Genomic DNA, 12,181 nt, shown 5'->3' on the forward strand with positions numbered 1-12,181 from the left:
ACACAGGTTCTCTTGTGATTTCTGAAACATCTCCTTGTTTAATCATAGAATTCTTTTCATCTTCCATTCAGTATAAATAATCCACTTCATTACTTTACCAATCCTTTTGAAAATATTTGGTATTTAGCATAAACAAACACTTAACATTAGCCAGAGGTGTGTTAGTTTTAAACAGAATAGGAAAGAATTTTTAAAAAACTCCCCACAAAATTTTAAAACTCAGAAAAGAACATATGAATAGATTAACATTATCACCCTCTAAAAAAAAAAAAATCAAATTTAATAACAGCCATTAAAAAATCTGGTGGAAAAATGGGTAAACATAAATATAATTCTAATGTACTTCTTTCATAAATACATTTAGACAAAAAATGCATAAAACAGCTTGACAGTGCATAAACATAAGAAAGTATTTTAAGACACAAATAATTACGTCCTGATAAACATGAATTAAAAATAAATTTTGATTTTGTTTTTTGTTCTTTATGGAAAAATATGCCACAGCATTTGTGTAAAATAAAAAATTGACATAAAATGTCACTTGAGTCAATAAAATTCACCATGTAAAAATTATCTGAAAACAAAACACATTTTTTTAAAAGCAAAGATTTTATAGTATTTTCAGTTGAATTTTATACCATAATCACACACCTACTATAGGTGTTTGATAGTAGAGGTAGATAAGTCGGGGAGGATCAGCATTCTAATGATAGCTTTTATGGAAACTCAGACAGACAGACTTTCACTCTGAAATTTGAAAGGAATTTATAGGAACAAAACATGAAAACCTTTCTATGCTCCATATGTAAGCATCCAAAGTATCAAGCAAAATTATTGTAGTTTCAGACACAAGTGAAAGTCTCGACAACAGAAATTCTCGACAAACGGCCTGTTTAGCATAGTTGTTTTTTGCAGAGTCTGGCACTAGCTTTGAAATGGACACTAAGGATAATTCTTCTGAAATTTATGAAATTCAATGATATTGAAATGATTCAGAAGAACCACAAGATGCGACCTGGTGTAAATTTATACTATTGACAAATTCGGTAGGTTTCTAAGGAATGATTTTTATTCTGTTGACAAAACCACACTCTGCTGGGGACAGTGTGGCCTCAGTGAGACCCTGGATGCCAATGTCGTCTGTCAAATCAAGAAGGGAGGTGTGGAGAAGATGTGACAGAACGGTGTGCAGGAAACGGAGGAAGAGTGTTCCTTTAATTCTACATGTTGCTTTATTCTCTATTTAGGTCCCATGAAAGCTCCTCCAGCCAGAGCAGAAGCAAATATTGGATACTCTTGAAAGCTGAAGCCCAACTGGGAACTAAATTCACTTGCTGTTTCGGTTAGTGAATGGTTTTGCATTTTCTGTGCCCATTTTTCTTTCCATTTGGCTAGAAAACACGTGTATCTGTAACATTCGTTTGCATCTATGACCTTTATATTTCCATTTATTCATGAGAGCGATGTGACTTAATTTTTTAAAAAATGTTGCAAACATTTTTCAAATCTGCCAAAGAAATTCTCATTAATAACTTGTCTCAAATGCCTTAAGTGGGCTTAATTCAAGGATGTAACAGGCCACTTCTGGCTAAAAGGGGCAATTTGTGCTCGGCACATCTGTGTAACAGGAAAAAATTTTATTCTCAGTTGTGGAATGTGACAATAATCCCTCATTAAGTTGCTGCTCTCAAACCGATTACAACACTTTCGTGTCTCATATTTGGCTGTTTATGAGTCTGCGCATGTGTTGGAAAACAGGAAAGAAATTATGGAAGAAAAAGAAAAGAACATATGAAGGGTGATTTTAAAAATCCTGAAAACCAAGTCCTGTAGTTTACCTCAACACCTCACTTAATTTACTCCTAACTCAAACATCAGGCCTTTTCTTTGAAGCAGCTTATAATAAATTTAAGACATAAAATATCACCATCTCTTATCATGGAACAGAGGGATTTCTGTGTGGAAACTATTTGAAGGAATGTCTACAAAAATGATGTCAAGAAATGCAGATAACTTAGGCTTTTCAGCATCTATTCAGTCTATGACCCCTGCTGAGTTGATAAGGGACATGTCACAGTTGTAGAAAAAAATGTCGCAGTAAATCAAAGTATTTGTGACTCTCAGACTTTGGAAATTTTCACTCTCATCAGAAGAGCATTTTTCTGATGGCATGACCTCATTTCGAGCAGTACAGTAACTATTTTAGAGTTGTATTGCACAGAGGTGGGGCTTTTGTCACTTACGATGACTGTTCCCTGTTTTAGGAAGAAAAGATTAAACAACTCCAAAATACTGTACCACTCCTGGCAGGAACCAAAGAAGTAGGTTTTGGAAAGAACGCTCTTGTCAAAATACATTTTTAAGGCACTTCAACAGTTATATCTTTTTTTGTGTGTAAAAAAATAAAATATGCATTGAAGCAACATTCACAAGTACAAGTCTTCAGATCTGTTTGTACATCCTGTACATATGTACATCGCTGCAGAACGAGCACTTCCTTCATTACACTGTTGGCCTCGTCAACATGACTCCCTACAAGAGGAAAACACACAGCTTAGAGTTGGACAATATCCATCAGCCCGTGAAAGCGTCAGGTAACACCGGATCATTTATGCTACTGGAAGGAGAAGAGGTCCACCCAGATGGTATTACATAACCACTGATCCAAACCTCTGGGGACAAACAGATCAGCTGCCCACCTGGCCGGCCAGCAGACTGTCATCTCCCCCAGCCTGGCCTGGCTGGGCACTAGATGGTCGCCGTGGGTCTCCATTAGTATTGTTTGCAAAGGGATAGCGGAGACCCTTATGATGGATACTTTGTGTTTATTTTTGTGCTCAAATGGGAAGGATAACATTCGAAGCCTTCTGGATTATTTTAAATTAGACAGTGGCCTCCTGGTTTGGAGTGGTTTCCGTGCAAAGGGAAAATGAACAGCATCGTCCAATCTAGTTTCCCCTTTGGAAATGCTTCTGTTACTCTGTAGAATAAATCACAGCATTTAAAAATATTTAGAAGAAAGTTTCACTCTGATTAATTTGCTGTTCACTATGACTGCATATTATTGCTAGGGTATTGGGATTTTCAAATAACTTTCTTCATTTTTTGTCAAAATTTACATGTACAAATTCTGGTCGATAATGCACACACACATTGATCCATATAAGCAAACATAGAAATGAAAGTTTTCAAAATGGATAAATAGTAAAGAAAAAGGCACTGAAGTGCTCCTCTACCAGCTCTGAGTGGAGGACCAGAGCCCGGAGTCATACCCTGCACTGAATAATAATCACTAACATTTTGTTAAATAACTGAACGAGTGACAGTGTTGGATGCGTTACCCTTTCCAGGTAGGACCCTGGGGCCCTAGGATGCTCCTTTGAAAAGTAATGTCGCATTTCCTTCCGGATGTCCTCAGGGCGTAGGGGAGGGATGTGGGGCCAAAGAACCCAGGGTCAGCCCTAACCCCAGCACTGACTGAAGCGCCCACACCCCGTGGGCAGACTGCTCGGCTCTGAGCCCGTTCCCCAGCCTGTACAACGGGGGTAGCAGAGCTGGCTACAAACAGCATTGCAGCTACTAACGAACAAGAGTGACAGTAACGACAATCTCAGCAGCTAGTGTTCATCAAACACCGGCCACATGCCCTTCCACAACTCCAAACAGTAGATATTATCATTAGTCTTTGAGGGGCAGCAACGGGGGGGACAGAGAAGTGATGTGCCCAAGGCCACCAGTGAGAGGGAGGCGGAGCCAGTCCACACTCTCGACCAGGGAAAGGCTGGGACGTGCTTTGCACCCAGACTCAACAGGGGGTAGCATGGCTGTCCTGTTTGCAGGACACTGAGGACACAGCACGGGGCATCCTGTCATTGGTGTCTCTCCTTCCTACTCATGTCCCGATAACGGTCACAACAGTGTCCAAAAAAAACGGGGTCTTGTGAAGTCCGAGCCCTGGGAAGGAGCCAGCTCTGTGGGTGCGTTTGTGGTACACGCAGCGTCGCAACTTCTCGTGAATCAACCAGCTTGTTTTACTTGGACATCGGATCCACAAATACCAAATCGGTTAACGGACTCGGAGCTAAGCGTGGTGGAACTCATACTGTGTGGGCTCCTCTGCTTTGGACATTATTCCTTTTTAAAATGCCAAACAAAGTTTTGCTGTGTGAAGACGTTATTATGTGTACAGAAAATTAAAAATAAAGTGGGCATCCTAATTAAAGCCAGGAGCTAACCTATGTAGAACGGCAGCAGGTCACAAGTGAGAGGTCAAGCGAGACAAGGGCGCGGTGCGCCGAAGGGGAGGGGAACGTGTGTTTTGAGTGAATTTCCTGAGCCTTTACCCCACTGCAGTCTGCCCTTCAATATGAGCAAATAAAAAAGATCTTTATAAACTGCATTTTAAGTGTAATTGTACCTTTTTAGCAATACAAAATATTTAACCGTCAACCTTCCTGTTCAAATTGAAATGGATCAAAGCATTATCCTTATTAGATTTAGTTACAAAAATATGTACTTTGAGAATGAGAATATGCTAGCAAAGATGAAAGGGTATGAACACCTAAGATGCAGAAACAGCATTTCAATCTGATTTGGATTCAAATAAGACCTTCCTAGAGTCTCACCTTCTGCCTTGACACCATCCAAGACTTTATGGTTGGCACCAGCACACTCCCCAGAAGGATCTGGACTGGGTGGTAGATGAGCAGAGGTACAGATATTAAGGAGAGGTGCTCATGGCCTGCAAACACTATCTTCAGCATTGGAATTCCTGATGAACAAAGAAGACAGGAAATTGAGAGGCACAGACAGTCTGTCATCAAATTCAACACATTCTCCATCAAAACGGGAACTTCGGAATAGGTCCTGGCCGCGTTCCCCTACAGGTATGCACAGAACTGAAAAGGGAAGGTCTCAAAGGAGTCACCAAATTTGCCAGTCTTTTTTTTCACTACATAAAGCTCTAAGCCCTACCTAGACCTGATGAAAGCTAAAAAGGTGGCCCGTATACGAGGGCACCAGTAACTCTCGCTGCCCATTAGCAGCCTGTCTAACAAGCAGAGAAGAGAAGACAGTGTGGAACAGAGTGGCTTCGAGGAGGCTGAAAAATACCAGAGGGGATGAAGTTCAAAGTGAATCTTTTCTTGCTTAGTCACAAAACAGTGTTGGTCTTGAGGGAGGCCTGCCTGGCACCATTTCAAAGTCCCGAAGTTCACTGTTGAGAGTCGGAAGGATATGGTCAGATACTGTATGGTACATACTGCCGTAAGTAGGAGTGCACTTTAGCCAAGTGGATGTTTATAAAGGCTTTGCCTGTTCTCACCTGGCCAAGGGTCTCAAAGAGCTATAAGCAACATTGCAAACGGCAGGTGACCTGTACGATTAGTGCTCAGCGTTTAAACCCCACGTTGAAGTTCACTGGAAGGCGGACAAGGGACTACTACTTCCTGAGGGGACCGCTCTGTCACGCCAAGGGCATGGCGCGCGCGTTCTGTAAGCACCTGACGACAGTGGGTGCCTATTAAGCTTCCATAACACAACTCAGACACTGGCAGCTTAACTGTTATTACCAATTGTTTTTATGTGGCCCAGTTGGCAGAACTGCTGTGCACGGGTGTCAGCTTTTTTCAACTAAAAAGCTCTAATAGCTGAGCTTTCTTCTTGTTTCTTTGAGAACAGCCCCTGAAAAGGACCCAAGCTGCTAAATGTGCCCGACGATGGCACATATAACTTTTTTATTATAACCCAGTGAGGGGAAGCTCTGCTTTTTCAATTATTTTTGCCTTCTAATAAATTTCAAACCTTTATGCAAAAATGTATTTCGTGGCCCGCTTCCTCTCTCATAGCCTCACACTTCACTGCTGTAAACTGAAAACACCTCACTCTTCCCAAACTATGTGTCTCTCAGAGCTTCAAAAGTACACCCTTAGATTTCTACACAGTTTCTGTCTTCTCACTGATATAAAAAAACAAAGGCTTTACTTAAAAAAATAAAACAACCAAAACAGTATGCTTAATCTGTTTATCATTGAGAAGCAGCACCTGATACTCTAGTCCTGGAAAGTTGTTATGATGAGAAAATAAGAAGACATGAATGAACTCCTGTTTCCAGGGAAGATTACTTGGTCCAAAGGGATGATGCTGAGGGACTGGGAGGTGGGCGTGGGGGTAGGGGGAAGGAGGTGAAATAAAAGTGGGGCTACAGGGAACAAATGATAGAAATATGGGAATATTTGTCTCTAAAAATGATCAGAGCAGGGGTTTCTGACCAAAAATTCGAGGACCATGGCTGCCTGGCTAAAACACCTGTGGTATCCTTTCTTGGCTAAGACTCGGGCTCTTTCACTCAGTTGATGCGGGCACAGAGGGGAAGTCGGGGGACAGTCACAGGGCTGCTGCTACCCATAAGTAAACAAGAAACTGACCGCAAGATATACAAGGTGTCTTACTGTGAGCGACAGCAGAAATCCACCTGAACGTGGTCAGACAGCAATAATAATGGTAATAACGGTTAGGGTGTCGTGAGTGCTTACCTGACGTCACGTGTTGTCTGTCACGTGCCTTCCCACATTAACTAAAGTAAGCCCCACAATAACCCCGGGAGGGGATGAACACTACTGTGTGCACCACTTCCTCATGAGGAAATGGAGACTCCCAGGCGGCGAAGTCAGTACTACAACGCAGACAGCTTAGGTCTCCAGCTCTCTGCATGCGGTTAGACGTCCAAGGCCTTCAGCTCAAGACGCGATGGGGCCTGCCGCTCCGGGAGGCAGAGCAGGGCCTGGTGTGCAAGATGCTTTCTAGGCCAGAAGTCCTTGTGGGACTGACTCACTGTCCTCGGAGGTGATCCAGTGACTTCACATGGGTGAGGAGCCAGGAACTGCGAGGATAACCGCAGCGGTGGCCAGGAAAGAGACTGAAAGACGAGCCAAGGCTGTACCCTCGAGAAGCTCCCAGTGTCCGAGTGACCCTCTACCTGCTTTGCACCCTAATACTATAATCGGGAGGAGGGCCTCTCCTGGCCCGGGCTGGCTCTTCAGCTCTGGGTTCTCATCTTCAAACACAGCCTTCTGCACACGGCTCAACAAAGGGCTGGGATTGCAGACATCCTTCCTCCGCGTCAGCCAGCTCCCTCGAAGGCTCTGCCGATGGCGGCCCCAGAGGAGGGCTACAGAAGGGCCGGGCCTGGGTGCCTGCCACCCCCAGCACCTTCAAGGGAGTGGCAGGAGTCAGCTCCAGCAAGACCCGCTCGAGCTCGGGGCCTCCATTGCCTCCTCCAAGCTTCTAGGTTTGGAGAACCCCAACTTCTTCCTTCTGCCCCTTCCCACCCCCAGCTCTGGCTACTTCCCACAGCTATTACTCCTTCATTTCCTGACTGACCCCAGTCCCCCGCTTCAGTGTTCCGCACCGTCTGCTCCTCCCTCTGTGGAAGGGTGGATTCTGTTTTCTGCCGGTCCCTGGTGACACAGCCCTCTCCTCGCTGGGCCGTGCCCTCCGGCCATGCTTGAGGAAGAGGAGGGCTCTGTGGCTGCTGTGGACATCTGCTGAATTGCACAGAGATTTCTCCTTACCCCTTCCCGCACCTCCTCGTTAGCTGTCAATCTAATTCTCTTACCACCACCCCTCCGAGTGACTAATGGTAAAAATGCGATGGAAATAGTAAGAGGAAAAAAACACACTTTAGCTCTCCAGAGCCTGGGACCCACTTCCCTTTGATGTGTCCTTGCTCGTCACTGTTATAAGGTGGATTCACAAGTCAATCACTTGGCTGGGGCGGGGGGAGTCTGGTGATTCAAGTCCCATGTTATTTGTTTGGGGGACCTTTATTTTCCCAGTCTTAAAATCCACCTTACTTTTCAATCATTCGATTAGCTACTTTTCTTTTCAAATATTGGAGTTCCGTCTCAATCTCCTATTTACTTCAACCTTTGCTTCCCTTCAGACCCCCCTACCCCCCGCCCCAACGCCCCCTCCCTGCCCCCACGCTCCTTGGCGATCCTATGGAAGCAGCAGGCTTAACCTGTCCATTCTAGGGCATCTTAGCCGTGGGTCCAGCACTATCAGGATGACAGTTGCAGAGGTCAGGCCCCTGCACTCACCACTGCACTCACCACACCATGATTTCTGACACGTGGTCACAACTGTGGCAAAATCTGATCTTCAAGTCAAATCAGAAAAAATCTGCTGTAGTTCTTGTTCCGGAAATCTGTCATGCACCGCCCTTCCATCCTCTTCACTCACACGTTGAACAGCTCACTCAATCGCTCCTTTATTCATTCGTTCATTCATTCATTCAGATGAACCTCTCTGCATTTCCCACACTACCTCCAAACAGGCTCCTCCTGGCCACGCCATTTCCTACTCTGCAACCAGAGTGACAGGTCTTGAGCACAGGTCTGATTAGGTCAAATCACACAGGAGTTAACCATGCAGCACAAGGACCTTCATGCCCTGGCCCCCATCCCTCTGTGTCTCACCATCCCCCCTCGCTTCTGCCTCTGGGCTCCAGCCAGGAAGAGAATCTGTGCTTCCTTCCTCTCCCAGCCTGGCCCGTGTGCCACACCCTCACTCCATCCCGCCTCTAGGCCTTTGCACTGGGGCTCCTTTTGCCTAGAAGACCCATCACCCACTTCTTGGCCAGCTCAATCTTTTAGTCCTTAGTTCTTAGGCAGTCTCCTCTGGGAAGTCATCCTCAAAGTCCCCAGGCTGGCCTATCCTCAAAGTCCCCAGGCTGGCCTTGAGATCTTCCTACTCTCTGTTCACCTAACCTGGGGCGATCCCAGCCCACTGTCCCGGCACTGGGTGTCAATGTCGGAGGCCTGTGTGTTTTCTGCACTAAGCGTGAAGTTTCTCAGAGTCAGAGACTATTTCTTCTTCATCTCTGAGCATTCAGTAGGTGCTCAAAGGTGAGTGTTGAATGAATGGGTTTGTATTTTTCCAGCCATCATAAAGTTACTATGCTATGACTTCAATTTTATTACATTTATTAATTAGAAAAAAAAAAGCAATGATTTAAAGAAGAAACCAAACAAACTTGCTAGGAAGAGTTTTCTTTTAAAAGTAAAATTTAGATATAGAACTCTTTTCATCTTGCTATCACTGCAGTAATATAAATGAAGGAAATTAATTTTAATGCTCCTAGGTACTGATTCTGTGTCACCGTGGTTGACAGGATCCAACTAGGCTTTATGAGATGGCATTTGACTTTATGGAAGTGAACACTAGGCATGCATTTACAATTTTACAGGGACTTTAAGCTGTCATGCTGAAAAATGTTTATAAAACATTAATCAAAAAAATGCCTCTTTAATACAATGCATTGTCTGAAAGATGTTAGAAGGCGCATATTGTAAATGGATTCCTTTTCTGACTAAAGTAATTTCCACCAGAAGCATTTCCCTACTGCTCCACCAGTACACTGTGTGGGTAGATAAAGAGCACTTGCCCAGCACATTACCGCCGGGTCCAAACACTTGGGAAATCACTAATGTACGGCGTGCCATATTTCCATGTCACACGCGACACATTCGTCTCAAATCATCCAACAGAGTTTGACACCGTGGCGGCTTCCGTAAGCACGGCTTTCAACTGACATCTGCCCGGTAGGAACTTCAAGCGCCAGCTTTCCTCTTCTAACAAGCAAGTAAGCGATTTCTTTTATCCTTGGCTTTTATTCTTTTTTCCCAGGATGGAAAGGATAAAACAATATGTACCAGAACAGTCTTACACCCCCCCATCCCGCCCTGTTTTAAATATGTTTATTTTATGTTCTCTGAATTAGAATATTCCCTTTGAGTTGCAAGTTACTACTTTCTAATGGAGGAACTGTTTTGTTTTGTTTTTTCCTTGAGAAACAGACATTCTTCTTCCTAGATTAAATATGGACCTTTATATAATTCCTACTGAAGGTTGATGTATTGTTCACAATGTAAAAATTATTGACTTTATATGATTTCAGAGTTTAATTTGCTTGTAGGTGCACAATGCTCTATCATCTATCTGTCTATCCACCTATCCATTCATTCATTTATTCATCCATCCAAAGAATACTTTTTGGGGCCTCTCCTGTGAGTTGTCGTTCTCGTGCTCTAGACATAAGGAGAAGAACATAGACAAGGTCCCTGCCTTCTTGGGGCCCTGACTACCTCAACTTTCCTCCAACTAAGGGATGAGAGTAACCCCTCCTGTCACTGGCTTACCAGTTTCTACAGTTTAAGTTTGGGGGATCATCTTTGAGCAATCCCATTAATCTTCCCACCTCTCTAGGAAATCACCAGGTTCTGTAGATTCTTTCCTCTGCCTACCATTCCCCTTCCCTCTCAGTTCTCACTGCCACCTTCCTGATTCAGTCCCTCATAAAACCAAGCCAAGATGACTCTTACAGCCTACTGACATAGCCCGTATTCGGGCTCTTCCCTTCCTCAATCTACAAATCACGGTCAGATTAATCTTCCTAAAACCTACATTAATTAAAGTCAATTCCCTGCTTAAGAATTACAATGACTTTCCAGGGCCCATTCATCAAATCCTCTACCTATTCGACTTCAGTGGAAAATGACTGTTACTCCCATTTTGTAAGTGCTGACTGTGTGCGAGGGCTTTGTCTGCATCACCTTGTTTAAGCCTTCACCAGCCCTGTGGTGGGAATTTTCCCATTTAAAGAGGAGGCACCTGAGGGCTGGAGCAGTTAAGTGACTTGTCTCCTATCATACATCCGGCAGGTGGTAGAGGCAGAATTAGACCCCAGTCTATTTACTTTTCATCACTAAGCCATGTTAACGCCATGAAACCAAACTTTCAGCTGCCAATTGCTGCCACTGGGTCAGGCCTAGCCCTTTCCTGTCTTTGTAGAAGTGCAACCCCACCTGGATCTTGTCCTTGCTCTCTAAGTGCCTACATTCTATGGGTTCGTTTGGGCTAAGCTTTATATTTTCCACCACCATGAAGGTGACCTCCCTACAGATTCCTTTTGAAAGATGAAGGCTCTCTTCCTAGTTGCATTACATAATTTAGGATTTGCTTATGTTGCCATTATTTTCTTTTGTGAGGCTTTTGTTTTCCCCTGAACATAGGCAAAGTATTATATTTTTTTCTTTTCATCTCCTGCAGTATTTAAGCACAGGACTGGTATTCAATACATAAATAATTGATTATTTAAGAATAGGTGCTAAAGTAATGTTTCCTATTGAAAAAGACAGGATATGGAACAAATACTAGTTGCTTTACTAGACTGTAAAGAGAATTGTTCACATACCCCTCGGGGAGAGGCCTGTATTTTATAGGATAAAAACAAATTTGATACGACAGGAAGGTACTGAGCTGACCTTGGAACACAAAATTTGAAATGATGATGGAACTGTGGAGTAGGAGAGGAAATATATTGAAAAACACCCTTTGTGTCTTTTGAAGTTTAATATTACACTTACTTTCTCACTTAGCTAAGAGATAGTACCCTCCAATCACCTGGACCGTTTCCCGTCTTTCAAAGATTCATGCACCTGAATTCACAGGACTTGGTTCCCATTTAACCATCTCAGACTTTTCACCGAGTTCTAGAGACAGCTGCTGGTGAATCTGTAATCTAGTTGCTTCTCTCTTTCGTTGTCATGGTGATTTCCCACTTTTGTTTAGTTTGTTCTTAGTTAGAAACGTCCATAACTTGACTACCCAAATGTCCTACACAGTGTTATTTGAACTCTCTCTCTTCGTCATTAGTGAATCTCTCAGACAAGCCCATGTTTGCCTTTAAAAGTCATTGGGATAAGCCCTGGCTGGTCTGACTCACTGGATTGAGTGCCTGCCTGTGAACCAAAAGTCATGGGGATGGATGGTCTCCCCAATCAAAATGTAACCTAGGAAGGCAGCCCGTGTCTGAGAAACATGGACACTCTTTTCTGGTGTGACTAAATGCCAATCTGTGTGTCCTCCTCTTTCCCAAAACACATACACACACACACACACACACACACACACACACACACACACACATACACACGCACACAGTTTCTCTCAGGGATAAACAGCTGCAGAAAGTCAAATTCACTGGCCAGTAGCCGGCACGGGGCTGCCCAGTGCAGCGGAAAAGCAGCCAGTACACGAGCCAGAAAGCCCTGGGCTGGAATCCCATGTCCATCATTCACCTCCTGGGTGACCTTCACGGGCAAGTCACTTAGCCTCAGTT

The 12,181-nt window shown here is 43.9% G+C and overlaps 1 protein-coding gene across 1 annotated transcript in view; it reads right to left on the reverse strand.

The window, feature by feature from the left end:
- Positions 1–938: 938 nt before the first annotated feature.
- The window catches only part of SLC10A7 (solute carrier family 10 member 7), a 185,146-nt gene continuing 173,903 nt past the window's right edge, over positions 939–12,181 (reverse strand). Inside the window, exons 11-12 of the mRNA XM_090288902.1 lie at positions 4,626–4,771; positions 939–2,532 (exon numbers count right to left, since the gene is read on the reverse strand). Of these exons, the coding sequence (XP_090145028.1) occupies positions 2,503–2,532; positions 4,626–4,771 (176 nt within the window). The 3' untranslated portion in view covers positions 939–2,502. The remainder of the gene's footprint in view (positions 2,533–4,625; positions 4,772–12,181) is intronic.

This window comes from Furipterus horrens, unplaced genomic scaffold (assembly GCF_987537825.1).
Source record: "Furipterus horrens unplaced genomic scaffold, mFurHor1.1.pri manual_scaffold_10, whole genome shotgun sequence".
NCBI classification, from domain to species: domain Eukaryota; kingdom Metazoa; phylum Chordata; class Mammalia; order Chiroptera; family Furipteridae; genus Furipterus; species Furipterus horrens.